The 27,922-nt window shown below is 35.5% G+C and overlaps 4 protein-coding genes across 4 annotated transcripts; 1 reads left to right on the top strand and 3 right to left on the bottom strand.

Moving 5' to 3' along the window:
- Positions 1-1,785: 1,785 nt before the first annotated feature.
- LOC132037042 (uncharacterized) lies at positions 1,786-9,874 on the top strand. The gene is made up of 6 exons (XM_059427477.1): positions 1,786-3,512; positions 4,294-4,434; positions 4,628-6,386; positions 7,204-7,469; positions 7,719-8,554; positions 8,645-9,874. Exons 1-6 carry the CDS (start codon positions 2,202-2,204, stop codon positions 9,759-9,761), a joined length of 5,430 nt encoding a protein of 1,809 aa, XP_059283460.1. The 5' UTR covers positions 1,786-2,201; the 3' UTR covers positions 9,762-9,874.
- A 994-nt stretch (positions 9,875-10,868) lies between these two features.
- Positions 10,869-15,060, bottom strand: LOC132036941 (E3 SUMO-protein ligase MMS21). Its single transcript, XM_059427354.1, has 7 exons — positions 14,922-15,060; positions 14,766-14,837; positions 12,826-12,936; positions 12,619-12,729; positions 12,075-12,214; positions 11,349-11,434; positions 10,869-11,275 (listed from the first exon to the last, which is right to left on the bottom strand). The coding sequence occupies exons 1-7, from the start codon at positions 15,015-15,017 to the stop codon at positions 11,139-11,141; spliced, it is 753 nt and encodes a 250-aa protein (XP_059283337.1). The 5' UTR covers positions 15,018-15,060; the 3' UTR covers positions 10,869-11,138.
- Positions 15,061-17,612: 2,552 nt separating this feature from the next.
- Positions 17,613-18,460, bottom strand: LOC132037178 (homeobox-leucine zipper protein ATHB-52). The gene has a single exon (XM_059427648.1). The coding sequence runs from the start codon at positions 18,309-18,311 to the stop codon at positions 17,775-17,777; it is 537 nt and encodes a 178-aa protein (XP_059283631.1). The 5' UTR covers positions 18,312-18,460; the 3' UTR covers positions 17,613-17,774.
- A 5,098-nt stretch (positions 18,461-23,558) lies between these two features.
- On the bottom strand, positions 23,559-27,535 carry LOC132036962 (D-amino-acid transaminase, chloroplastic-like). Its single transcript, XM_059427381.1, has 5 exons — positions 27,242-27,535; positions 27,075-27,139; positions 25,455-25,630; positions 24,117-24,790; positions 23,559-23,931 (listed from the first exon to the last, which is right to left on the bottom strand). The coding sequence occupies exons 1-5, from the start codon at positions 27,276-27,278 to the stop codon at positions 23,834-23,836; spliced, it is 1,050 nt and encodes a 349-aa protein (XP_059283364.1). The 5' UTR covers positions 27,279-27,535; the 3' UTR covers positions 23,559-23,833.
- Between the last annotated feature and the right edge of the window lie 387 nt (positions 27,536-27,922).

Genomic DNA, 27,922 nt, shown 5'->3' with positions numbered 1-27,922 from the left:
ACTCATTTGGCCAGGCACGGCAGGTTAAGAAATAGTGAAGACTTTTTTAAGCTTGTGGTTCAAAATAAGTCTTGAATATTTGTGTGGCTGTAAATCATTTCATAAAGTGAATTTGTTTCCAAATTAGGAAAAAGGTCATTCATTTTGACACGGACTAAAGAGGAAATAGGTTCACATTAATTGAAACAGAGGGAGTAGTAAGTTAATTTTTTTAAAAAAAAAAAAAATAAGTAAATTAAATAAAAAGACAAATAGTAATGAGAAAAAATAATGTACTTACTACTAAGTAGTAATTAGAAACTGGAGTAATACTTTTTAGTCTTAAAATTTATATTATGTTTAATTTCTTTTGAACGTGATCTGAATTAGTGATTAAAAATAATAATTTATATTTGTTCTCTTGAATTTTTTCTTCTATAATATGGTTGCGCGGGGAATGGGTGGTAGAATTCTATTTCATATTGCAAAAGTTTCTTTTATTTCATATTGTAAAAGTTTCATGTTCAAATTGTACCAAAAATCACTTAAAAAATGTTATTTCTGAAGACGAAAAAAAAACTTAAAGAATTCCCGTCCTATTCATTAAACGGGCAATTTAGCTATCTTACAGCCTCTTCAATTGATTAAAAGAATGGCCGCTATCATTTAATTCTTTAGTCCTTTAGAGGTGGGTTGAATTTTGGATCACACACCATTTTTGACACCTCTAATGTCAACGACCGGTAAAAATGAAATATGCACAATTCGCAAAGTTCATGAGAAAATCTAGTCATTTTCACATAGTTCAAGGACAAAGGTAATCTTTTTTCCTTGTAAAAAAGTCTCGTGTATTGGAAAAATTCCGTAGTAAATGAAAGAGTATATGGCGGACAAATATTGTAATGACATCAATACATTTAACCTTAACTAATTACGAGGCCAAAATTGAATAATTTCACAAACTTCAAGGCCAATCGGACCTTTTCCCATTTATCTAAGTTTAGGCTCTCTCCACAAGTTTATTCCCCTAACGTACAACACCCACTAAATTCCTTTCTGTAATTGTGGAAAAAAAAAAAAAATTGAGACTCAACACCTTTTATACGAAAAGAAAATCTATTTGGCGGTAACGTTTGGTGCGAAATACCAATAAAATTTTTGCAAATCACTTCGTTCTATAAAAACCCACACGCATCTAACCAAGAGCGTGCTTCCACCTCCACTAATCAGCCCCAAAATGCCCACACTATATGTGTTTACTCCGTCCGGTTTAAAATAAGCCTCTTAAGAAAATATTAACTTCTAAGCAGAAATGAATATTTTAACTATACTACCCTTAATTAAATACTACATACTCATTCTGTTCCATTTTATATGAAGGTATTTGACTAGAAGAAATTTAAGAAATAAGGCTTTTGAAACTTATAGTCTAAAATAAACTATAAAAATTAATGTGGCTAGAAATTATTTGATTAAGGGTAAAAAGCTAGATTTAAAGTTGAATTATTACTAAATACATAAAGATGTCACCTTTTTTTGGACTGACTAAAAAGAAAAAAATGTCATACAAATTGGGACGGAAGGATTAATGAATATAGTTTCTTGATTATATAAAAACTCACTTATCTAAATATGACTAAATTTAGAAGAAAATAATTAATTTTTTCTTGATCAGGTAAGCGAATATTTATTTTAAACCAAAATAAAAAAAGTTAAGTGATCACTTATTTTAAACATGAGGGAATATAAATCATGCCTACTAGACGTACGTGTTAAGGCGCGTGGATATTTATCACTATGCTTTCAAGTGAGAACCCTTTCTTCTATATACCTCCGCCTCAGTCTTCCTTGTTTGCCTTACAACATCAAAACTCCGATAAATTGCAGCAAAATTTACAAACAGAGAAAAAAAAAAGAGTTTGAACCAAACAAAACCCTAATTGAAACTCACAAAAGTCGAGAAGAAAAATCGATGATTTGATTTTCAAATTTTTTTTTTCTTCCGTTGGCTCTGTGCTTTTTTGATCAATCAATCGAAGGTCAGTTACATTATTATTGCTAATTTACGGTTTTTTTGAGAGGTTTAATTGAACAAAAAACAAGGAAATACGATCCTCATGTACCTCATTGGTGTTTATTTGGTGTAAATTACATAAGGATTTGATTTGATTTGTTGATAATTATATATAGGTGTTAGGGACTGTTAAATTAACGTATATATTATGCGATTATCGCGCAAATCGTTGGTTTCGAGGAGAAGGAAGGATAATAAATTGGTAAATTCTAGGGCTAGGAAGAAACACAAAAGATTAGATGAAGTTTGTGAAGAAACATATAATCAAAACCATAATAATGGTGTTGAAAACGTCGAAACGAGTGAGTTGAATGGTGAGGAGAGTGAGGTTGAGGTTCGAAGGAGTTCTAGGGTTCGAAAAGCTGTTGTTGTGCTTGATGCATCGCCTCTACCACCGAAAAAACGACAGAAAATTGATAGGAAGGTTGAGAGAGGAGAGGTGGTGAAGGTGGAATCGCGTTGTTCGACTTCCAAGGGTTTGGAAGAAGAAGGGACTAGTGGTTGGGGATCGAGGTTGAGAACTAGGAGTAAGAGAACGAGTAATAGAGTAAGGAATAATAGTGTGAAATCGTCGTCGTTTCCAGTGGGTAAAAGGAAGCTTTTTCAGGATGTTGACAGGCCGAAGGAAGAAGAACCGGAGTTAGATAAACAAGAAGATCGTGAATGTGAAAAATCAACTATAGTTAAGTCGAAGAGACCTGGAAGAGTAAAAGCTTCAAATGTGGTGGTTACCGAGCGGCAAGAAACTGATACAGGTGGTGGTGTGGAGGATGGTAAAATGATAAACCAGGAGGAGCTGCAACAAGTGAGGGATGAAACAGATGATGGCATTTCGAAGACTGGGTTTGAGGAGGGAGTTGAGGATGTCAATGTGCCATTGCCGTTAGTTGACAAAGACGAGGTTCAGTTAGAGACTTGTGCAGTGCCAGAAGAATGCCACACAGCTGACGGGGTGAACACACTGGAACAGGACTTGCAAAGTAAAAATGAAGTGAGCGTTGGAGTGAATGACCAAACGGATGCTGTGGAAGGTGGTTTACTTGCTAATGGTGAAAAGGATGGAGGCACAGGGAAGCAAGCTAAAGATGGATTTGACAGAGTTGGTGATGCCCAGGAAGATGGTGTTTTTGGTGATAAAGCTCTGGAAACGGAGAAGGTGGTTAAGAAAGAATGTGCTTCTTATAGTACTCTGAGAAAGCGGCGAATAAGAGAAGGAAGACATTGTGGTTTGTGTGGAGGAGGTACCGATGGTAAACCTCCAAAAAAGCTAGTTTATGGGGCTGCCAGTGACGATGAAGCACACAGTGGGTCCTCAAGTTCTGACGAACCTAACTATGACATGTGGGATGGATTTGGTGATGAACCTGGCTGGCTTGGGCGCCTCTTGGGGCCCGTAAATGATCGTTATGGTATAGCTGGGATTTGGGTTCATCAGCAATGTGCTGTATGGAGTCCAGAGGTATGATTCATTTCCCTATTCAACTGTATCTCCCTTAATCTATGTCTTCAAATTTAGTACTTGTTGAAATTCCAACCGTCTCACCCAACTGGGATACTAGAAACTTGGTCTTTTACATAGTGATATTTGAGGGGAAAACAAAGATCAAACATTATCAATTTTTGTTTCAGAAAATAGGAATAAACATGTCATTATTGGTTTAATTATTAGTGAATTTGAAAAGATGATTTGAAACAAGTGTAATAGATGCAGCATGTCTTCTAAAGGAAGAAGAAGGTTATTTGAACTATAATAATGGTCAGCGTGTTGCTCTCAGCATGGATGGGGATTAAATTCTCAGTTCCATGACATACTTGAGACGATTTTACCATAGTTTCTATTGACTTTTTGTGGTTTGGTTCTTCTCTCTGTTGATTTTCTTTTCATAATTTCTTTTTTCTATTTGCGTCGAAAAGATAGGAATGGATATTGAAAATTCACATAGGCGACCCCAGCTAACTTTTGACTAAGGCGGAGTTGATTGATCGACTTTTCTCCATTTATATAACTCATGTGGTGTGTTTATAAGTTATTAGGCCTTGCTATTATCATCTCCGGGATGCATTGTGATGGAAATACTAGTAGAAACTAGAAAGTAAGCAACAGATTGAACTGTTTGGTTTCAGTTTCTATTGGTATATGGCATTCATACTATCTGAATTCTTTTCCTGTGTGGGTGCTCAATTTTCCAAGTCGTATTTTCATGGCAAGTATCCAATACTACTTCTACTTGTGCTCTCAGGTTTATTTTGCTGGCTTGGGATGCTTGAAAAATGTTAGGGCAGCACTCTGCAGGGGAAGGTTTTTAAAATGCAGCCGCTGCGGAAGGCCTGGGGCAACAATTGGTTGCCGTGTTGATAGATGTCCAAAAACTTATCACCTGGTTAGTTCAAATCTCCTGAATCATATCATACTTCAAAAGCTCAAAAAAGACCACCATTTGCATCTCCTGATGCCTAAATATTACTTATTTATTTTTATGTCATTGCTTTTTTATTGTAACTATATATCTTGATTACCTCACTTTTTCTCCGTGTAATATTAGTTTTTAACTAAGCATGCGTTAAATTTTGCAGCCTTGTGCACGGGCCAATGGCTGCATCTTTGACCATCGCAAATTTCTCATTGCCTGTACAGATCACCGACATCTCTTCCAACCATATGGAAGTAATTATTTGCAGCGTATAAAGAAATTGAAAGCCAGAAAACTGAAGTTTGAGCTGCGAAAGTTGTCAAACGATGCATTGCGCAAGGATGTTGAAGCAGAGGAAAAATGGTTGGAGAACTGTGGAGAGGATGAAGAGTTTTTGAAACGTGAAAGCAAGAGACTTCATCGAGATCTGTTGAGAATCGCGCCTGTATATATTGGGGGCTCAAACTCTGATGCTGGAATACAGTTTCAGGGTTGGGACTCCGTTGCCGGGCTCCAAGATGTCATCCAATGTATGAAAGAAGTTGTTATCTTACCGCTTTTGTATCCTGAGCTCTTTAGTTCTTTGGGGCTTACGCCTCCTAGAGGAGTTCTTTTGCATGGATATCCTGGGACAGGTAAAACTTTGGTAGTACGGGCACTAATTGGTTCATGTGCACGTGGTGATAAACGAATAGCATATTTTGCCCGTAAAGGGGCAGATTGTTTGGGAAAGTATGTCGGTGACGCTGAGCGTCAGCTGAGACTTCTATTTCAGGTAGCCGAGAAATCTCAACCTTCTGTCATTTTCTTCGACGAAATAGATGGTTTGGCACCTTGCCGTGGTAGGCAGCAGGACCAGACGCATAGTTCAGTCGTGTCCACTTTGCTTGCTCTAATGGATGGTTTAAAATCTAGAGGTTCAGTTGTTGTAATAGGTGCCACAAATCGTCCTGATGCTGTTGATCCAGCATTAAGGCGGCCGGGTAGGTTTGATCGTGAGATTTATTTTCCACTTCCATCTGTTAAGGACAGAGAATCTATTCTCTCATTGCATACGAAGAAATGGCCTAAACCAGCCTCTGGACCAGTACTCAAGTGGATAGCTAGAAAGACAGTGGGCTTTGCTGGTGCTGATTTGCAGGCTCTGTGTACTCAGGCAGCCATAATTGCTTTAAAAAGGAGCTTTCCCTTGCATAAGCGACTCTCTGCAGCTGTTAAGGTGCCCAATGTTGCATGCCCCCCTCTTCCCAATTTTAAGGTGGAGGAGAGGGACTGGGTAGAGGCTCTTACATGTGCACCACCTCCATGTTCACGTAGAGAAGCTGGAATGGCTGCAAACGATGTGGTTTCGGCGCCTTTACACACATTTCTTGTTCCATGTCTGCTGAAACCACTTATTAGATTGCTTGTATCCCTTTATCTGGACGAACGCCTCTGGTTGCCACCCCTACTCTTCAAAGCTGCTGAATTTGTAAAAGATGTTATTCTTTCTGCAATGGTTGAGAAGAAATTACCAAGCAGTAATTGGCAGTCCTATGTTAATGACCTGCTTCAAGAACCAGGTGTTATAAGTCAAATTGAGAATCACTTTATACGTGCCAACATTCTTGTTGGAGATGCTAATATTGGTGGTTTGGATGCTGTTGATGATGACCATGTTCATGGTCTCTCTAATTCTGAATCATCAAAATTGCAGTGGGCAGGGGCTCGGCCTAATTTATTGAAGAATATCTTTCATATGCCTGGAAAGAAATCGGGATTTAGAATACTAATTTCTGGAAATACAAGATCTGGCCAGAGGCATCTTTCTTCTTCTCTTCTTCATTGTTTTGTTGGGAATGTTGATGTCCAGAAGGTGGATTTGGCTACTATTTCTCAAGAAGGTCGAGGAGATGTCATTCAGGGGTTGACGCGGATACTGAGTATGTTCCTTTTCTGTTTTATTTTTCTCACTCTAATGTCTCGAAGTGCTGACTTGAAGTACAAACGTCTGCTGGACTTAACTTTATGAGTCCAAGTTGTGATATCAGTTCTCAAAGGGTTTCCATGTTGTGAAAGTTTTCCTTTTACATTATCTTCTGAACTTGTTGTCACCAGTCACCACTATGTTTGCAATATCGGTAGTACCTCCACATTAAACGGTTCTCTAAGATCATTCTGAAAATAGCTATATTAACCAATGTGCTTGCAATCAAAAATCACGTGAAAGGTATTTAAAATTCGAGGTACTCGTATACTTGTTCATAACCCTGAGGGATGTTTGTAGTTTGGCTCCTTTTTCTGCTGTTTTCTGTGTCAACATTGTGACACGGTTCTGTATTGTAATAATATAGCTAGCATCGGTTGAATGTGATTGCAACTAATAACATGTACCACACCTTAAAACTTTTGAGCTAAAGAAATCCGCACAAAGTTTTTATAATCATTGTGGTTCAGGTGTTTTGGCTTTTCAATTTTTCTTCTTCTTCTTCTCTCTCTCTCTACACGCGCATGAGCACACACACACACATATATATATATATAAAATTAAATCAATCGATTTTTCTTGTTTGGTCTTTTTGAGGGTGTTAAATGGTTATTTTGTGTACTTACCCTTTATAAAAAAAAAAAAAAAAAAAAAAAAAAAAAAAAAAAGTGGTTATCTGTGGGCACGAATGGCCCCGGAAACTATGCTTGAGAGAAGCTGATGCTTTAAATTTTCTCATCTTGCTGAAGTAGTAAATTTGTATCTCTGTGCAGTGAGATGTGCTAGTGTAGGGAAGTGCATGATATTTATGCCAAGAGTTGATTTATGGGCCATGGATACATGTGATCAAGTCTGTCAAGAGGATGATTGCTCTTCGGTAAACCCTGAATCATTAGGCAAGGAAGCTCATTTGCATTATAATATTGATAAGGAAACTGCTGACCAGGCTGGAGATGCTCAGAAAATAGCCTCATATCTGTGGAGCTCTTTTGTTGAGCAAGTGGAAACTATATGTGTGTCCACATCTGTGATGCTTCTGGTAACGTGCCTTGTGTCCTTAAACTTTCCTTGGGACCTTCATATCTTTCTGAATATTATGTGGAAGGAGTACACCTTGATATTTTGTCATATTATATCAGCAAGTTTGCATGCAGAAAAGAGAAAGCCACTTGTGGCATATCATATGATCCTCTTTAATGCTTTTAAGACTATCCTAGATTGCACATGTGCTTTACAACTTTAATCATTAAAGAACTGACTCTTTTGCATTCCTGTTTCCCTTAAACAGGCTACATCTGATGTACAGTTGGAAGCACTCCCTGTTAGAGTGAGGCAATTCTTTAAAAGTCAGGCGTTGAACTGCAGCACCCCAATTCCCTTGGAGGATTCAGTTTCTAGATTTACTGAGCAGCTTGATAGAAATTTTGATCAAGAATGTCTGATTGATTCCTCAGCTGCAAAGTTGTCAAAAGATTTAGCTCAGCACTTCATTCAGCTGATTCATCGTACAAACCATGTCCACTTGCACACATGCAATGATGAAGCTAGTGATAAAGTTGAGGGCGATGTTGCCGTAGAATGTCAGAAGTCAGATCTTAGATCAACCATTGAGCATGTGAATAAACAATGTCCAATTCCTACTTCTGCAATAGTTAACAGTAGAAATGTTAAAGGGAAATCAAGCTTGATGTTAGCAATTACCACATTTGGCTATCAAATTCTGCGATATCCTCATTTTGCTGAACTTTGTTGGTTTACATCCAAGTTAGGAGAAGGTCCTTGTGCTGACATAAATGGACCTTGGAAGGGTTGGCCATTCAATTCTTGTGTTATACGTCCTATTAACTCATTCAGAAATGTTACCCTTTTATCTAACAATAATAAAGGCAAAGAGAAATACTGTATGGTGCGAGGCCTGATAGCTATTGGATTGTTGGCATACAGAGGCAAATACTCATCTGTCAGAGAAGTTTCTTTAGAGGTTCGCAAAGTTCTCGAGCTTCTGGTTGAACATATCAATGATAAAATCCAGAATGGGAGGGATAAGTATCAATTTGTTCGTCTTTTATCCCAAGTTGCTTATCTCGATGACATGGTTAGTAGCTGGGTTTATACATTGCAGAGGTAAGTTTTGCTCTGGTTGTAGTTCATGTACAGTTTCCTTTGGTTTCTTATTGCCAGCCTTACATCTAATATAAATGGCTTTACTTTCAGTTTAGGGGGAGACTCTCAATTTGCTGAGGCAAAGCCAAAGATTGGTTGTGCTGGACTTCCAGAAAGCGCTGATGCTGCTGAGAATACACCTCTGAGGGAGGGAGGTTGTGAGCTAGAAGAATCCCTTGACAAACTGGAGACACTGGAAAAATGTCGGCCAGAACTAACTGCTGATAATTGTAGGCGTGTTAATCCAGAAGCAAATGGTGTTTCTAATCTTCCAGATATTGGAGCTGTAGAACACGAGCCTCCCGGCTTGGCGGCTGTGAACCATTCTGCCCCTTCTAGGCAAGTTACCGGTTCTGTGGATAGTGTTCTTCATCATAATTCATGCATGCCAGATGATACTGACATACATTTAGAAAGTAGTGGAGATTGTGTATCTAAGAGACATTCTAATGGGCTCAGGGAGTTAAATATTGATGATGTTCAAGAGGATGGTAGTAATTATTCCAAGGACAGATGTGGCGTTGAGCTTTCTAATTATAGTATGAGTTCCAACACAAATGGCAGATTATCCACTCCAAATAATCTTCAAATTGGAGACAGCAACCAAAAGTCTGTTGGCAATAGCATAGGTCTTGAATGTTCAAATAAATCTTCCAATCTTTCAACTGATTCTAGCGTAGTTTGTTTATATCAGTGCTGTCCTCAGTGCTTGCTGAATCTTCAGCGCACCTTGAAAAAGATGCTTTCCGATGAGTGGGGACTGAAAAAGGTTGAGTGTATGGTCGAGGATGCTTATGACTTTCTGGCCTCATTAGCTGCAAATCTTCATTCGGCTTTGAGGATGTGGTTGATTGCTGATGATTCAACTTTGCTTGATGAGAAGCGAGTACGAGAAGGTTATATGGAATACAAGGAAACTAACTTGTGTGAATGTAGAAACTTAGGGAACAGGTTAATCAAGCTGAGAGAGTGCAACTGCCATTTGAAAAGCAGTGTCCAAACTGACAAACGCAAATCTTCTCAGAAGTTGCCTCAGGAGTTTATATTTAGAGATGGTGTACTGACCAATTTAGACAAGAAGGATGTCTCTACTCATTGTAAATTTGAGACTTTATGCCTTTGTTCTCTTGTAGAGTGGATAGTAACGAGAAGGGAGCCTTTTGATTGACTGGCATATATCCGAGATTTTTTATTCGACTGCAGAGTATTACTGGAAGTTGAACTACGATATGTAAAAATCGAAATTTTGGTTTTCTATTTCAGATTAATTTGATTTTCTCATCTTTCAATGGCTCAAATCTTCGTTGTGCCAATTCTCTGTAGCCTTTCTTTAACTGCTGCTGCTGTTGAGGCCCTCTACAATATGTGAGTTATCCAAAGAGAGTAATATTTTTGTTTACTTATATTTAATTCCTAAAAGTTATGAACTAATTGTTGTCGAGCTTTGAAAGATTCAATTTTAGGAGAACGTATCTTGTTTCAAATTGCATCTCTTTAAGAGAAGTTGATCAGAATACTGTTATTATTTATGTTTTCGCAAGACCATGTTGGAACGCGAAATGCTGTAATTCTTCCAGCTCAATCTACATTGCATATTTGTTTTGAAACGTTTCAAACTATTTGACACCTTTCATTAATACTCTCTCCGGTTCAAAAAGAGTATCCATTTAACTATTTGCACACCCCATAAGAATACTAACTTCTAGAAAAGAATAGGTGATTTGACTAAATCACCCCTAACTAAATAGGTATTGAAATTTGATCACTTAGCACTTAATAAGGATAAATGTGAAAAAATAAAGTTAATTCTTTCTTGATTTGATAAGTGAAATTCTTTTTAAACTAAGAAAAAAAAAATACTAAATGAACACTCTTTTCGAACCGGAGGGAATAATGTTATAAGATATATTTCATTAAAATTTATATTAAAATCTTAACTCTTTACCAACTTAATATTCGTTAGATTAATATTTCTTTTAATACTCAGTCCTACTCAAAAAACACTTGGGTCCCAGAAACACATAACCGAATCTGGTTTGAAATGTTGTAGCCATTTCGCTCTTCTATTCATACAAACGCTCTTTCTACTTCTGTACATGTCCTTATTGCCGATTTGCCATCGCATTACAATTCTTCAATGCACCAACATAGATAACTGGTAACTTTGTCCACTAAGGCTTGGACAAATCATCAGAAATCACCAAGTATTTTTGCCTCAGATTTGAATGCGAGAAATCATGTTCTCAATCTACTTCGCTAACCGCCAGCGTGCAAAGATTGTCAAAGTTATGTAAGAAAAATGGTCCATTTACAATTTATACAAGAATGCACAGGTTATTCCTTTCTAAGAATTTCAAATATTCATTTTCCCCTCTTGGAAAAAGAGAATCAAAATAGTTGTGTCCCAAACTTCCAAAAGATTAAAACAAGGCTTTCCCATTGCTTTCTTGTTTCGCAAAAACATAAGCTGTTCATGAGTACAACCCTGAATATCTGAATAACTTAGAGGGTTAACAATCCATCAGGGCCTCAAAATCCTCAATCCTCAATCCTCTTCATCAAATGTAGTAAAATCCTCTATTGCATCAGCATTTTGTTTACTCATGGAGCGGACTTCATCAATTTCTATAAGCAAGAAAGGGTCACATAACACCCTCTGTGCCTTAAGAATTTTCGGACAACCTGAAAGAATATTGACTTGCATTTAGCTACCAAATGAATAAGAACCAACTTCCGTTAGGAAAAGGACAAATACCTGCAACAGGACATTGACCACGTGTGTTTTTGGACTTCATGTACTGCATAATAGCCTTCTTATCGTATATATGCTTGCAGTCCATGCTGCAAGAGGAGCAAAATATGTAAACCAAATTAAAATGAACATGTCGTAAAGGAAATTTCCAAGACAAATATCAATCAGCCCATCACTGTTGCAATACACCTACGTACAGGATCACTGGGTCAAAAGTACAAAACTCAGAATGCAAGCAAAGAGGAGATTGCATATGAAATCTCTAAGATGGGGAGAAGAGAATATATAAGGAAGCATTCCCGCACCCTAATAAAATTTGATGCGCCTTAAACTTACAGATATCAGAAATTTTGAAAAATGAGATATATTCCAATGCGCATTACAACTTAATAACAGAAAGAAACTATAACAAAGCCAATTTTTGGCTCAACAGTTCTATTGAAAGTTAGTTAATAGTGATAAAAAGCCACATTTGAGGCAGAAGCAGTGAACTAGATAGAGGCTCTACAGCATCTGAATTGAGAATACACAAAGCAATGATAAGCAATGATCCTTAGTATAGTGGCAAAGGTGGGAAAAGTAGATTATATAAAATATGTATGCAAATGCAAAGCACTTACATCAGAAACTATCCACTAATGCTCGTGTCTGAACTCAAAAGCACTCTCTCCATTGGAAACTTAGATATATATATATATATATGCAAAGGAAGAAATATATTCACTATACCTACGAACTGGATCTGCAAGTTCAGTAACAGGCTTTCCACTTAATGGGCAAGTCATATTCAGAAGGTTGCATTGTGTACTGGTCATTATAATGTCCTCCTGCTCGTCACCTGGCAGTGGCTGTCCTGCATGATGAACATGCTGCAGAAGAAAGAAACAAGATATTACTCAGCAGTGGCCCCTGAATAATACAAAGGAGGGGTTAATAGAATACAAATAAATCAAAACTATAATTGGAGATTCCAAATGGAAACAGTCATCTAAGGGACATGGTTAAATGGAGAGAGAGGATGGCGACATTCAGAGGAAAAAGTCTCCCCTTTTGCTGGGACCATGTCCCTCTTTCTCTCTCTCTCTCTTTTTTTTTTTTTTTTTTTTTTTTTTACCGCTCTTCTTGTTCCCTCTTCGGTTTCAGCAGGGGAGGGTTGTTTGTTCAGCAGGAGAGAGTTGAAATCCTCTTCTCTGTGCTCATGTTCAATATTAGTAAGATCTCTTTTTTGAAAACAAGAATGCAAAAAGTTGTACAACTAACAAGAAAACCACACCCAGATGGCTTCCCGGAATTGTCTCAACAAAGGCTGGTTCTGAGCGTTAGACGATGATCTAGCCTTTGATTTTGCAATTTCTTCATCAAACTTCCTCTTAAAATTTGTTGGCTGCAGATAAATGACGCAGGAAATGGATATAATTGAAATCTTAATGGTCCAAGCTGACCAACAGAAGATCAATATATATATTGGACGAAAAGTCACCTCTGGCCCAGGCTCTAATTCATCACCTATCGACTGAATTGCCTCAGAAAGATGCATGCACTCATCAGATGCTGCCAACAACTGAATAACACCAGCTTCAAGATCCTTTACCTGCAACAGTATAAGTCAAACTCATCTACATTCCTTCAAGAAAGAAATTGTATAGTTCCCTATAATATTGATAAAATCAGTTTTTAACTTGTCAACATCAACATTGACAGGATAACACAGCATCTGGTGGTTGTCTGCATTAAGAACATATATCCACCTATTTTTGAGAAAACTAACCCTGTGCGCTCTATCATCAGTCATTACGTTCTGATAGGTGGAATCGAGTACTATAATGCCAGATTGTCCTCAATTAGTTAGGATATCCATAACCTTCAAATTAGCTTCTTTCAACCAGTATTTTCTTCAATTTCTAACTAATGGTTCAGTTCCTATTGCAGAATAAACTGGTACCAAAAGTCAAAAGAAACACAATGGACTTGTATAAATTGTTGTTAATACTAACTGCTTGTTTAAAATTCTAATGTGAACATATAACTAGACATAAGGGAAGGGACTCCACAAGAATGTCAAGACACAAGATGCAAAGAGCCCACAACTAGTTAATCATTTCATGCCACAACTATTTGAAGTAACTCCTTTCTCCCAGTTCAACTTTCCATCTTTGGCTTTTAGTAACAAAATATATATTTTCAACAACAAATTATTCTCAGCCTGTTTGGTCTTTTCTAGCAAAACTTAACAATTTAATGGTATTTTTAGAAATTTACCCCCTCGTCCGAAAAGAATGTGAGATTTGCAGTACAGGCAAAAACAGATGTAATTTTTGGTGTGAATTTGAACATAAATTTCTTAACTACTAGTTAAAATAAAATTATAAACAAAAGAAACCACACAGAGATTACAATAAATCGTGGTTTTGTTACTTAAAAATGTTCAAAATTATGTAGTCAAAGAAATATTGTTTCAACTCTCTAAATATTAAAATTTCCACTTTTTGGAAGAAAAAAAATGCAGAAATGCTCGTCTAGTACACCTACTATTTTCAAAAGCTTTTGTGAACCTAAGCTTGGTCATTTCACTAACACTGGCAACAAATCAAGCCAAAGCAAAACAGTTGAAATTGGAATGGACAGACTAAGATAAAATACAAATAACCGAACCTAGTACTCCCTCCGTCCCAAAATACTGGTTTCGCTTCTAGAGTCAAACTATATGAACTTTGACCAACAGTTTAACATGTATTTTTTCACTATATTAAAATAAGAAGAATTGCAACTTATAGTAGTACTTTTCATATAGTTTTCAACAACAACAACATCCGTAGTGTAATCCCACAGGTGGAGTCTTGGGAGGGTAGAGTGTACGTAGACCTTACCCCTACCTCGTGAAGGTAGAGAGAATTTCATATAAGTAGTTTTCAGATATCTAAATTCCAATTTTAAAATTGAGTTAATTTAATCTAATTTAGCTCTGTCAAATTGACTCTTCAGAAGCGAAAAGTGATAAGTATTTAGGGACCGAGGGAGTACCAAGGTTAGCTGATTATTAACATTCAAACTAACCAAAGTAAAATACGAAAATAAGGTGAGATTCAAATTCAATATCGCTACGTCTACCTCTCACATAACACCGATTACAAGGGGAACATAAAATGCACTCCCTACATTTACTTTTACTTGTCACGTTACGCTTTTAGACAGTCAATTTGACTAATCTCATATTAATTCAATATTTTAAATTAAAATTTAAATGGCAAAAAACTATACAAAAACACTACAAGTTTGCAATCTCATATTAATATGATAGAAAAAAATACATCTTAAAATGTTGGTCAATGTAGACATAGTTTGACTCTCGAGAAGCGAAACATGACAAATAAAAGTGAACTGAGGGAGTATAACATATAACTAGGGTTTATTATGAAGTACCATTTCAGTTCTCTCATCTCTCTCAAAGCCAACCGCGATATCCTTCATCGTAGCAACAGCCTTCCTAATTTCCTGCAATAAAAGAAAAAAGTCATATTTAAGAACGAAAAAACAAAAATGAAATTTAGAGTTTTGAATTTCAAAAATGTAATTTACACGAATGAGGGATTGATTGTCGGAGTACAGCGCCGATGTGTGAGATCTTATTCTTCCGGTAGCTACGCCGCTGCCGGCGTCGGACGTTGAAGCCATTTTGAGCGTTTTACGACGTCGTTTGAGACTGAGATACTGGGGGTTTTGTTTTTCTGAATTTTGGAGGGAAACAGTGAGATTTATTTTTGGGAGTAGAAGCGCGAGGGCAGGAAAAATTACTTTTAAACTGGTGGGGTAAAATGTGGCAGTAAATTATTAGATAAAGGTAAATTATTTTTCTAAATATGAAATGGAAGAAGCTTTGATGAAAGTTCCAATAGCATCTCTAATTAGGAGAAAGCCACAAATTGTATCAACCATTTGAAGTTAATTACCGATTAATCATCGTTAAGTTGGTTGTGCGAATAAAATCTAATTTTAAAAGTTGATATGAAAAGAAATTATAGTTTATGGGGTCGTTTGGTACGCGGATTAAGTTATCCTGGGATTATAGCCGTGGCGTTTCTAGGCGGATCCAGCTTACTTTGGGGTGGGGTGGCATTGCACCCCTAAATTAATAATTTTTTTATATACTTATGTTGTAATTTGCTTAAATTAGGTTAATTATTTGATCCCGCCACCCCCGGTATTAAATTAGACAAAGGTGCCACGAGGTGGTAAGACAAGTTTGAATCTATCTTAAACATTTTCGACTCCGTTTTTCTTTGTGCTTTTCTTACTTTTGTAAGGTAATTCTCTTTTAGTGTCGAAACTAATTTCTCCTAATTTTAATCGTTTATTTTTCTTTATTATTTATATTGCCTTTCCTCTTTTTTATTATTTTATCTGTCTCTCTAGCGAGAACACACAAATAAAAACTTCAAAATCCCTTAAATTAAGCATTTCTCTTAATCTAAATGTTGAGTATTTAAATTGAAAAACTTGGGTCTCAATGGAATTTTGGATTGAGATCAAAATTCAACTTTTTTTTTTAATTATTATTTCTATTGTTTATTACTCCCTCCGTCCATGTTTACTTGTCTATATATGACTTGGGACACTCTTAATAAAGCAATAAATAAAATGAGAAATGAATTGGAATACTTAATAATAAGGGTAAAATAGGTATAAAATGGTAAATTATGTCTTGGTTTTTCAAACTATATAACTTACAAGTAAAAGTGGACATATATTTTTAGTCTAATGGACAAATAAAATGGACGGAGGGAGTGTATTATAAAAATTTATGCTATTCTATAATTGTTAAATTCAATTTAAATCACTTTGCTACTTAAATTGTGATGGAAATTTCAAGATCGCTTAGAAAAAATATGAAATTTATGATTTATTTTTGAGAACTTGTAGTTTATCTAATTCCAATTTACTTATGGGGTGTATTTACCTATTGAAGAGTTTTTTTTTTCTTTCTTATTTTGATTGGTATAATTTCCTTATTGAAGATGTTATTTTACTTGTGCAAATTTATCTTTTAATATACATAAGAGATGCAAGTCCCTTGGTGAAAATGTTGATTTTAATTCTGTTGTTAATGGGTGCAATTCCTTGTTTAAGATGCTAATTATGTTCGTTTCTTGATTTTTGAGATGTAATTTCATATTTGCAAATAAAAAATAAAAAAACCTATTAAGTTGACTCGAATAAACTAAAAAGAGATGGACCGATCTCGACACGTTCCTAATAAGATGTACATTAAAAAAATTGTGGCACCCGCCGTCTTCAAATTCTAGATCCGCCTCTGGCCCCGGGACTAATTTATCCCATGTGAAGGTGGGATAAAATAATCCCAACTATGATCGGATAAGGTAAGATACCCCAGGATTAGTTTTGGGCTTCATTTTATACTCTGTTTGGTGCAAGGTATACCTTGTACTAAACAGAGTATAAACTTAATATCAAACTTAATACTGAGATATCCACCTTATCCCGCATACCAAATGACGAGTCTCGGTGATGTGAGATCTTTTTAGGAAAATCGTATAGATTTGGCCCAAAATAGACTACATCACATCATGTTAAAAATATTTTTGAGTTGGCTCAACGTAAGAGTTCGTATTAAAGTCAATGATTAGACAAGACGGATATGAAGATGGCAGAGTGATATGGCGTGGAGCCTGGCTTACTTCCTTTACCCTTCTGGGAGCCGGTTTATTATCTTTACTCGTAATTTTAGGACACACACAAGAAGAAACTAGTATGTGGACTTTGGTGCCTTAAACACTTGGACAGTGTGGTTGATACATACCTAATCTTCAAATAAGCCCAACAATCGTGGTGATGGATCATATGACACTTAGTTTGAAGAAGGGATTGTTGGTTATATATGTTGGCACAGTGGCGGATCCAGGATTTTCATTCAGGGTGTTCGGAAAAAAGAAGAAGCTAAATATATACTATCATTTTTTCCGAGGTGGTTAATATATTCAAAAGTATAATATATGTACATAAATAACGTCTCTTTAAACATGCTAAAATTTATACACTATATATACATTTTGTAAGTCCAAGCAACATTTTTGCACGAACAAATTCATATTTTGGGTGTTCGGGTGAACACCGTAATTGACACACACAAGAAAAAACTAGATCCGCCCAACTAATGTAGCTGGGTCTCTTTAAACATGCTATCGCACCCGTGTTGAATCCTTTAAAATACACTATTTAAGGAGCACTTGACACACACCTGTAACATTTTGTAAGAGTCCAAACAACATAAATTATCAAGGGCACGAACAAATTCATATTTTGGAAGTTGATAAAGAAAGACTACAAAAATAGGATGGAAAATTGATTAACAAAGATTATTGTACAATTGAGAGTATGAAATTCAATCTCATTAGATTTCCTTTTTTATTCATTTCACCAAGTTGAACAACATTTATTGGACCCTTCTTCTGCACCTATCATAGCATAAAGCTCATCAAATTGCAAATTGTAATTAGCCTCATCACTATATACCCATGTAGTACTATAGCTCATCACATCTTCACAACATGAACTAAGTGCAAATTCCCTCATTTGCCCTTGTGCACCTGACTTCAGTGCAATTAACATTTCATTTGCTCTTTGCAACTCTCCTCTAAGAGTTTCAGTTTCTTTTTCAAGTTGCATTTTCTCAGATAATGCAGTTTCAAGCTTGAGTTGAAGGGCGTTATAGTCATTCTCCAAGTTCTGACTCTTCCACCTTGCTCTCCTGTTTTGATACCATATTGAAATTTGTCGTGACGGAACCCCTAAATCTCTTGCCAGTTGGAGTTTTTTCTCCGGTTCGAGTTTTTTGGTTGAGTCGAAACTCGCCTCTAAAAGCTTAAGTTGTTCTTGATTTAGCCTTTTTTTGTTGTGTTTTGGAAGAGACTGGTATTTTTGTAAGTTTTGAGAATTGAAGGAACTATTCATGTTGGAAATGATGGAGCTATAGGAAGAGTTTGGAACTTGAAATGAAATGATAGTGTAATGGTTTTCTGTTGTTGTGCATTTATATAGGAAAATTAGAGGTGACAAATGGAGGGATCAGTTTAAATTTTGGGACTGTTAAAACACTTCAAATCAGTAAAGGGATCATTGATGAACACGTTAAAAATTTATTTGGATCAAAATGACTCAAATAGCTCGTGTAATACAACGAGCATTATTAGAGGCGAATATTGTTTGAATCTTAAGATTCTTATTATGGGTTCAGACATATTATTTGTTGCAATTTAAATGACTCTACATATAAAATTTACGTTCCGCGTCGAAAGTACTGAGTTCAGATGAATCTGCAGCTAAATAATTACATCTATCCTCCGCCCAACTTGACCACAACTTCTTCTTTTTATATATATATATTTTTCTTAAATGTGAAAGCTTATTGATGAATTTTTCTTAAGCTTTTTAGTTTAAGTTCTTCCAAATCTACATGATTTCCAATATCTCTAAAGTTGAGTTTATATGTTTAAGTTTCAGTGGCACTTTCATTCATTGGGTTGACAATTTGAGTTGTTTTGAGCAAATAATTTGGTGGATCATTTTTTATTTAATTCATCAAGTTATATCAAAAAACAGGTCATTACCCCATTCATTTCAACTCAAACGGGTTAAGCGAGTTACTAAAAAATGAGTTTAATTTTCCGCGACTAATGTAGGATATGCAAAGTCGTTTTCGATATAATTGCAAGTACAGATGAAGATTCATAATTTTTTGATAACTTGAAGTTTATGCGTTCCTATAACAATCTCAAGGTAGTATACAATAATAGAAGGGTGCGTAGTCAATAATTTATATATATTTAGTAGATTTCTTAATACGTACACAGTATTTGACCAAATATTACTAAATTCACGCAAACTCATAAACCAAAACTACCAAAAAAAGGGTAATTTGCAGAGGTTGAAAGTTGCAATTTGTGGAGGTTTTTAGCCTCCTCTAATTGCTAGAGAAGGCTAAACCCCCCCCACAAATTGCAACTTTCAACCTCCGCAAATTATTATTTTGTTTTAGTGATAAATAGTATTATAGATAACGTTACAGATCCGCCCCCTGATTTTAACCAGATTGAGTTGTTATTAAACTATTGTCATAGTATTTGTTTATTTATTTGATATTTGTTTAATCAACATGGGGAAGCTTCAAAGATTTGTGTAAAGAAAGAAATAGACAAAGAGATGGATATGGCTGACTTTTCATGCAGCGAGCTCAATGTGTTCACGTGAAGTTGGTCCTACTATGTTAGGAGAGAACAATATTATTTAATTTTAATCTGTTAATTACAGTATATAATTTTATCCGTTACGGACTCAAGAGTTGCTAATCACATAAAGTAACAATATCCTCTACTTTTTTAGCACAAAAAATAGTAATATCAATCTAGTTCCAATCTTGATATCATGTACTTGGGCATCTTTTTTATGATCCACTACAATATTATTTTATTTAGAGAAAGAAAGCACACTAAGAGAATATTAAACAAAACTATCGGAGCTAATGTTAACTATTTTTCTTCCTCAAAACTAAAATTAATATAGCTGTATATATACAACAGTTCTTATTTTATTCTTTTATGTTTTTCTTTTCAAGTTCTTAGATGTATTTGTTCAAGATTCTGATTTAAAATTTTTGTAAGTACAAAGAACCAAAGATCACAAGACTGCCTCTTCCAAAAAAGATAGGAACTGTTAAAGTATGTCTTTTTAATATAAGTTTGTTTAGGTATACTGGGTCTCTTATCCAAAAACTAAAAGAAAAAATGTAAACCATTAATAAAGTAAGAACCACCAACAGTAGCTATGAGCCTCTGACCATCAATGGTTTCTCGTGGTAGTTCCAAACTGAAAGTATGTGTATATATCAACATGGGTTTAAGTAATATATATACCCAGTCAAAAATATTTTCTTTACACACTCAAAATATCTACAGCCTACAAGTAGTTTCCTTATAATGTGGGATGTATATAATCTTGTCTTGAAAATAAAACAGGTTGCTTGTTACGGTAAATAAATTAAAGATGACGTGATGTTGTAAAAAGTCCTTACACTAGTCGTATATATAAGGACAATAGATGCGGATTAAGGCGGATCGAGCCTTTGAAGCCGGTTGTAACCCAGTTACTTTTGCTCAAACTATATATATAAGCAAAATAAATTTAAAACATACTATATAGAAATAGTAATCAAAATAATATGAACACAAGACTTTAGATTTGAAGTCCCTTTTCATGCATTCGATCTCTCTGTAAGGCACTGAATTACTATTAATAGTTGTCGAAAATGTAAGCTGTTGGAAGGACACCTTCATTCACTACACGCAGATTACGTAAGGTGTAGTGGTTGAAATCTATGTTCATGCATGCACTTGCTGCTATATGTTTAGTCTATTGATATGACTACTGATTTCCTTTTTATATAAATTCGAGATCTTCATCAATATCTGGCTCTGGCCCCCCTTGTTTTCTCTCAAGCCTTATTCGTGGTGGAGTCAGAAATTTTATTATAAAGAAGATCAAATTATGAAGTAGAATATATTACATAGTACGTATCAATAGAATTCAACATATAATATACACAATTTTTTTAAACCTATTTACGTAGTTTAATTTTCAGATGGAAGGATGTCAAACGGCTTCTCTTAACAAGGATAGCGACCTGCCTCTGGCCCACACCCTACGAACACCTTCTTCCTTGCCCACAGGGCGAATGTAGAGTATAACTACCGGATTCATTTTAATAGAGTAGATTTGGCTTGAATGTTATATTTGATTAAAAATCACTAAATGATTAAGTACAATAATTAATGTCGAGTATAGTAAATTATGTGAGTTGAGAGATTTTTTGAATGAGAAACTATAAAATTTAAATCCTGAATGCCCTCTTCTTTCCCAAGAAGAAGACGACAATGGAGATCCAATTAGATTATAGAGATCAAAAACTTTGAATTTATACAAACAATTAAAGTACTTTTCATAGTATCCATAGGTTGAGTTAGTGATTTGTGAATTGGGATTTGGGTGGGGGTGGGGATTGGATGTTGGATTAGGGTTGGCGGAGGAATATATATTCAATCATCTATGATAAACATTAAACAAACTTATCCGTCACATGACTTGTTAGAATGTCTACTAGTTTGATTGGCTTCTTCAAACTTCTTGAACCATGCAATTTTTGGGCAAAAGAGTATAAAAAAGAATGTGCATTGATACCTATTGTCCAAATATTAGGTAAAAAGCATTTTCTGGATATAAAGCACCATAGAATAGAATAGACAAAGGCTCAAACTAGATGAATAATAGTAATGAATGAACTAGTAAAATCAATCTAATGTATAACCAAACAATAGATCAAAAAAAAAAAAAAATATGTCCATAGGCTAAATTTCATGAACACTCAGCAGGGTATCTTTTGAATGAACCATCTGATGATTTTCATAGGAAACTTTACCAGCTTTACGGCCATTTTTCCAATTCCGGCACAGCAAATACAACAAGGGCACAAACAGCTCAACAAGGACCTGCATTCATAGCCAAAACCTCAAAATAAGACCAACCCAAAATGCGTAGGGCAATCATATTCTAAAATTGGATTTAAGTTGTATACATTAGACAGTGTTATAGTAGTGTTAGTGAATTTTACCATTTGATAACAAGTTGGTTACCTCAAGTTATCAATTAGTACTATTTATAATAAGGATTAACCTTATAAATATAACTTGATGGTGTAAAATAGTTCTTACACCCTCAATACATAAAAAAACTCTTATTTCACATTTATATTGGTGAAACTAGATAATGTGATAAAACTCTTATTCACATTTATATTGGTGAAACTAGATAATGTGATAATGGCCTTACAAGTTTCTTAATCAATGACACCTATTGAGAAAATTGTAAAATGGCGCAGATATATGGTATAAATGGTGCCGAATGCCTATTTTCCGCTTTCTTTGTAAAATAGTCGTTATCATGAAGTTCCGAATGTTACATGTATTGTACAATTTGAAACTTCATGACAGTAATTATTTTTCATTATAGACGCTGAAACATGAATATTTGTGAATTTTACCTGTATTCTCATGATACCAGGAGTAATGATTGTTCACAATTTTACATCAAACAAACGACAAAGGAAGAAGAAGAAAACTAACCCGAGGAGCCAGATGACGGCTCCGACGAAAGACAGAAGCAATGCAATAAAACCAAAAGGCAAAGCAAACAAGAATGCCAATGGCCTGCAATTATCTACCATTCTGTTTTCTTTTTTTACCCCTTTGTCTCCTTCTTTCTTACAGTTTATTCACCAAGTAACCTTTTGATACAGGGAAGTTAAAACTATTTCAGAAATGACAATAAAGCTGATATACAGAGTTGAAAAAGATTGATGCTGAGGGAAGGGATTCGAAAAAATGACAAGAGTTCAAGAGTCGTGTATTGCAATGGTTTAAGTTTTAACTGTAGTTGGCGGTTTTCACCTTTTAACAGAGCATATCTCCAAATTGAACGTTACAGTTCTCTTTTTTAATTTCTTTTCATTCTTTTTTACGGTTAATTATACTAAATAGATTGTAATATGACTCTTACATCTCATGTATTTTAAACTCAAACACTTACTCCCTTATGCTTGCACTTCCTTATGAAGTATACTCGTAATCTAAATATATTAAAATAATTATTAAAGGACAGATTAAAATTATAAATAATTTTTTTTTTTATGTATTTATTTTTTATGAAATTTAAACCATGCGAACTTGACCCAAAATGAACAACATCATGTCATGTTAAGAGTATCTCTGAGTTTGTTTTGACCCAACACATACACAATGGATGACTCTTACAAATTACTTAACACATAAACCAGACACTCATTTCTCATGCTGAGAAATCCAATTCAACCTCCAGGACACGGTTCGGTAGTTTCACATGTACAAATTCAAACTCTAGGTTGCGTTCCATGCACTTAAAAGGACCCTGTTATTAGAGCTAGAGTAAGTTTTTTTATACCACATTTTCATCCTACCAGTTCAGAGTTCCATCCAGCATCCGGTTGGGCATCGTTTTCAGCTTTGTCTAATAATATGCTCTAAGAGATGGGTTTATCGTAGAGAGCTGAAAACCATATGTCAAATAAAATTGAGAACAACGAACTATCTAGAATAAAAAAAGATTGGAGCAGTATTTTTCATTCTTTCAATCTATTCCAAACATAAAAATAGAGTAGTTCATGTCCAATACATTGCAAGACTATTTGGTTGACTCACTTCTAGCGGTCAATACCTGAAAAGCATAAAGCCTTCAATGCTAGAGAACCTTCACACAAAACAAAGCTTATTAAGACCTACTTTCCGTGCCACACTGCTGCTACCACCCGCTACTTAGAAAACGGAATATTACTGACTTCAAATCCATTCACCGCGCTCTATCAGCATGTTCTCCAATATGAGATTGATTTCTTAAGCATATGGAACTGGAATTCTCTGTGATTCTGGGCCAGCTGCCATATCTTCCCAAAGTAAATCCGAGAGTGCCATTGTCAATTCTCCCACTTCCCCTGTCATAATAGACACTATTATTCTTCTCTCCTATGCTTACAAATTCACCAATATCTAGCAAACTTTAATACAATGGATGGACAATATTTCTAGCTTCAATTTAGTATATGGCGTATTAAGCATGTTTATCCTAGACAACATTGTTTTAAAGGAAGTGAGAAACGAATTAGTTTAGTGGACTTACCATTTCCAATAGGTTTCTCATCCCACATGATGATTGGTAACAAAGGAAGTGTGCTTCCAACATACATCATTTCAGCAGCTCGTTTAGCATCTTCAACTGTGATGTCAGTAGTTTTGACACATTTCAAACTTCCTTGCTCGACCAACTTGTGTGCAAGTTGAAGTAGCCTCATAGCTGTACACCCACTTAGGATCTTATCAAAGCTAGGCAAGATAAGCTCCTTATCAGAAGTTATAAAAGCAACATTCACATTCGGACCCTCAGCGATATAACCTTCTTCGTCAACCCAGATAGATGCAAACACTCCCTTATCCTCGGCCTCCATTTTGGAGAGGACATTCGGGAGGTAGTTTACATTTTTCATAGTAGCAAAAAGAGGTGATTTCATGGGGATCGCAGAAGTTATCACTTTTACCCCTTCTTTGCATTGTGCGAAATCCTCATCAATCACCACAGCATAGAATGCAGATGTCGGGCATCCAGCTGGAGAGAGTAAGAAGTCCCCGGGCCCCGCACTCAACCAATATCTCAGAGTGCCTTTCGTGCACTTTGATACTGCAGCAAGTTGAATTAGAATGCTTTTAAGTTCTGAAAACGTAAATGGAGACGCGACCCTGGCTTTGGATGCTGATCTAAGAAAGCGATTAAGGTGGACATCCAATTCGTACAGATAGCTGCATTAGAAAACCAAGGAGAAACTGAATCAACCAATGAATTATAGCTTAGTATCCTAACTCCATTACAGTGTCTCTTACTTTAGTAACACTACACGATATGTAAAATGATCCTAACATACCTTTCTATTTTACTGCTACTTATCGCCTGTCGGGCGAAGCTTCCAAAATCTACTTGTTTTGAAAAGTGTTTTTTGTCAGAAGTGCTTTTCAGAAAAGTATTTTTAGAGAGTAGCAGTTTGCGTTTGGATAATCAATTTGAAAATCATTTTTGCCAATACTAGAGCAGTACATTGTGCTTGGCCAATGTTCCAAAAGTGCTTCCGCGGAAAAGTTACTGCTTAAAAGCACTTATTTTTTTCTCTAAAAGTTTGGCCAAACTCCTCAACTTTCTAAAATAAGCACTTTTGGAAAAAACTAAGCACATTTGCCTTCCTAGAAGCTTGGCCAAACAGGCTATTAATGATCTAGGCACTTTTTCTTTTCTATTAGTACTTTTTTGTTGGGGAGGAGGGGAGTTGAGTGATAGGGAAAGTACATTGTATATCAGAATTTATAGGAATTGAAGCATACTATTTGCAGAGTCTAACATAAAGTTGATACTTTCCAAGATCTATTCACAAACTATAACATCATTTTTTGAGGAACTAGACTAGACTCATACCCATCAAGAACAATAGCTGTGTCAAAGACACCATGTCCACGATGAACCATGTGATCATCCATTGGAATAACCATCATTGCTGGATCAAGAATGATTCCACCAAATACACTAGAATACATTGCTGGATAGGGTTGCTGCTTCACTGAACTCCACTTCTCGTGCAACTTCTCAAGTAACTGTTTCAGCAAAAACAACTAACTAAAGTCACGATGCACTAAAATGAGGTCAATGGTATAGTCGAGAAATTGCACATACAGGGAAAACAACTAAAAAATTTCTTTTGCTTTAAATAATTTAACTTTGAACTATTAGACATGATCTGTCCCTAGCTTAAATTTGAGAAAAAGAGCACCGTAAAAAGATGCCAAGAATCAATATTAAGTCTATTGGGAAGCAATCAAGTTCGCTGGGCTTCATTCATCTCATATCTCATGCTGCATAACTTTGATTTTCCCATACTACAGAAATTACTAAACCGGGAAATACTAATAGCTATGAGCTAAAACTGAACTCAGAGCAATGAGGAAAATTGAATGATCTCCATAAATTAAATAGCTTATAACAGAGGAACTACTAGTAATTGAAGGAGGAGAACCATCATATGTTTTAAACGCGACCTTGTTTCGTAGCACAAAGCAACTATACTGAAGTTTGCAATGAGAACTAGCCCCTCAAGGAGGGTCCCTCCACACTATATGTCACAGCCCAAGTCCATGACACATATTATCCACTTTGGCCCAAAAGACCTCACGGATTTGTCCCTTGGGCTTCGCTATCATTGAGCCCAAAAGAGGGCGTACCATGTGAACTTGTAACTTTGATTTTCTCATACTACAGAAATTACTAAACCGGGAAATACTAATAGCTATGAGCTAAAACTGAACGCAGAGCAATGAGGAAAATTGAATGATCTCCATAAATTAAATAGATTATAACAGAGGAACTACTAGTAATTGAAGGAGGAGAACCATCATATGTTTTAAACGCGACCTTGTTTCGTAGCACGAAGCAGCTATACTGAAGTTTGCAATGAGAACTAGCCCCTTAAGGAGGGTCCCTCCACACTAAATGTCACAGCCCAAGTCCATGACACATATTATCCGCTTTGGCCCAAAAGACCTCACGGATTTGTCCCTTGGGCTTCGCTATCATTGATCCCAAAAGAGTGCGTACCATGTGAACTTGTGTTGTACCTTATAAAGCTCTTAACTTTCCTCTCCCATTTCGATGTGGGATTCACCTAATGTGTAACATGCACCCTTCTTCAGAAGTTTGTCCGCTAGAAGCCTGTCAGTCCTTTTTTACCTTTCCTAGTCAACTCGCCTTCAGTTATGGACATCACACTATACTAGCTCTTGAACCAACCGAAAGGAGAAAAACAATTCCCTTCCCTCTCATATATTATGTCATGAAACCATTAATCTATCAACTCTTTCAACATTTTATTATTGTATTAAGTTAATTTCTAATTCCTACTAGCTCAAATTGTCCAATATCTATGGGATTTCAGAACCAACCACTCTTTGGAAAAAACTATAAAATTGTCATAAACAAACGAATAACGCAAATGAAACAGTAACTAGTCAAGCTAAAGATAAAGAGGGATTTCACAATTTTCACCTCGGTTGAGGACGAAAACACATGAACTGAGAAATCTTCACCATTCTTAGCCTTTGTTGCTATAGCTGCATCACCATATCACAAACACCAAACAGCAAGTTATGTTTTGACAATCATAAAAACTATTTGGAGAAAATCCAATATACTTAAAGAAAGAAAGAGAGTACCTGATGTCTGATCAAAAGAAGAGTTTGAGGCTGCCATAGTGCAAAAGATTGAAACTTTACAAAGAAATAGGAGTTGGGTATTGAAAGTGAGGTGAAGGAAATGAGAAGGACCAGAGTTTTATACTACTAGTAGAAAACAGATGACACATGAGACAAAAGCAGTCCATTTGGTTTGATATATGTGTATAAAGAACAGAAAAGAATCAATTTTTTTGACTTACCTTTTGTAGTTGGGTACTAGATTGTTTTGGAGTTTGGATAATGGTTTGATGCTAAAGACAGAACTGCCGTCCAACTACTATTTTTCAAGGAAGGTTGTATAGTTCAAAATTGGATTCAAAATGGGGCATTAAGACTCATCAACCTCTCGCATGTATCGTGATGTGGAGCATATCAAAGAACCCAATGGTGAAAAGGAATACTAGTGCTAATCTTTATGTTTTTTTTTTTTTTTTTTTTTTTATCTCTATATAAAAAAGGATGATTTATTATTACAAAAATATGATTTTCCAAATTCTGTTAAACTTTTTTTACTTTATAAAATGTCATTTTGTTGTACTTTTATATAGTCTTTTAACATGTAAATTTTATTTTAAAATATTATCTTTATTGTTTTTATTCACACTAAAAATTAAGATGTTTTTCCAAACCTCATTATTCTTTTTGGAATAAAAAAAAATT

The sequence above is a fragment of the Lycium ferocissimum genome, chromosome 11 (genome assembly GCF_029784015.1).
Source record: "Lycium ferocissimum isolate CSIRO_LF1 chromosome 11, AGI_CSIRO_Lferr_CH_V1, whole genome shotgun sequence".
Lineage (NCBI taxonomy): Eukaryota > Viridiplantae > Streptophyta > Magnoliopsida > Solanales > Solanaceae > Lycium > Lycium ferocissimum.
The sequence above is the reverse complement of the archived record's forward strand: the minus strand, read 5'-3'. Positions and strand labels throughout refer to the sequence as shown.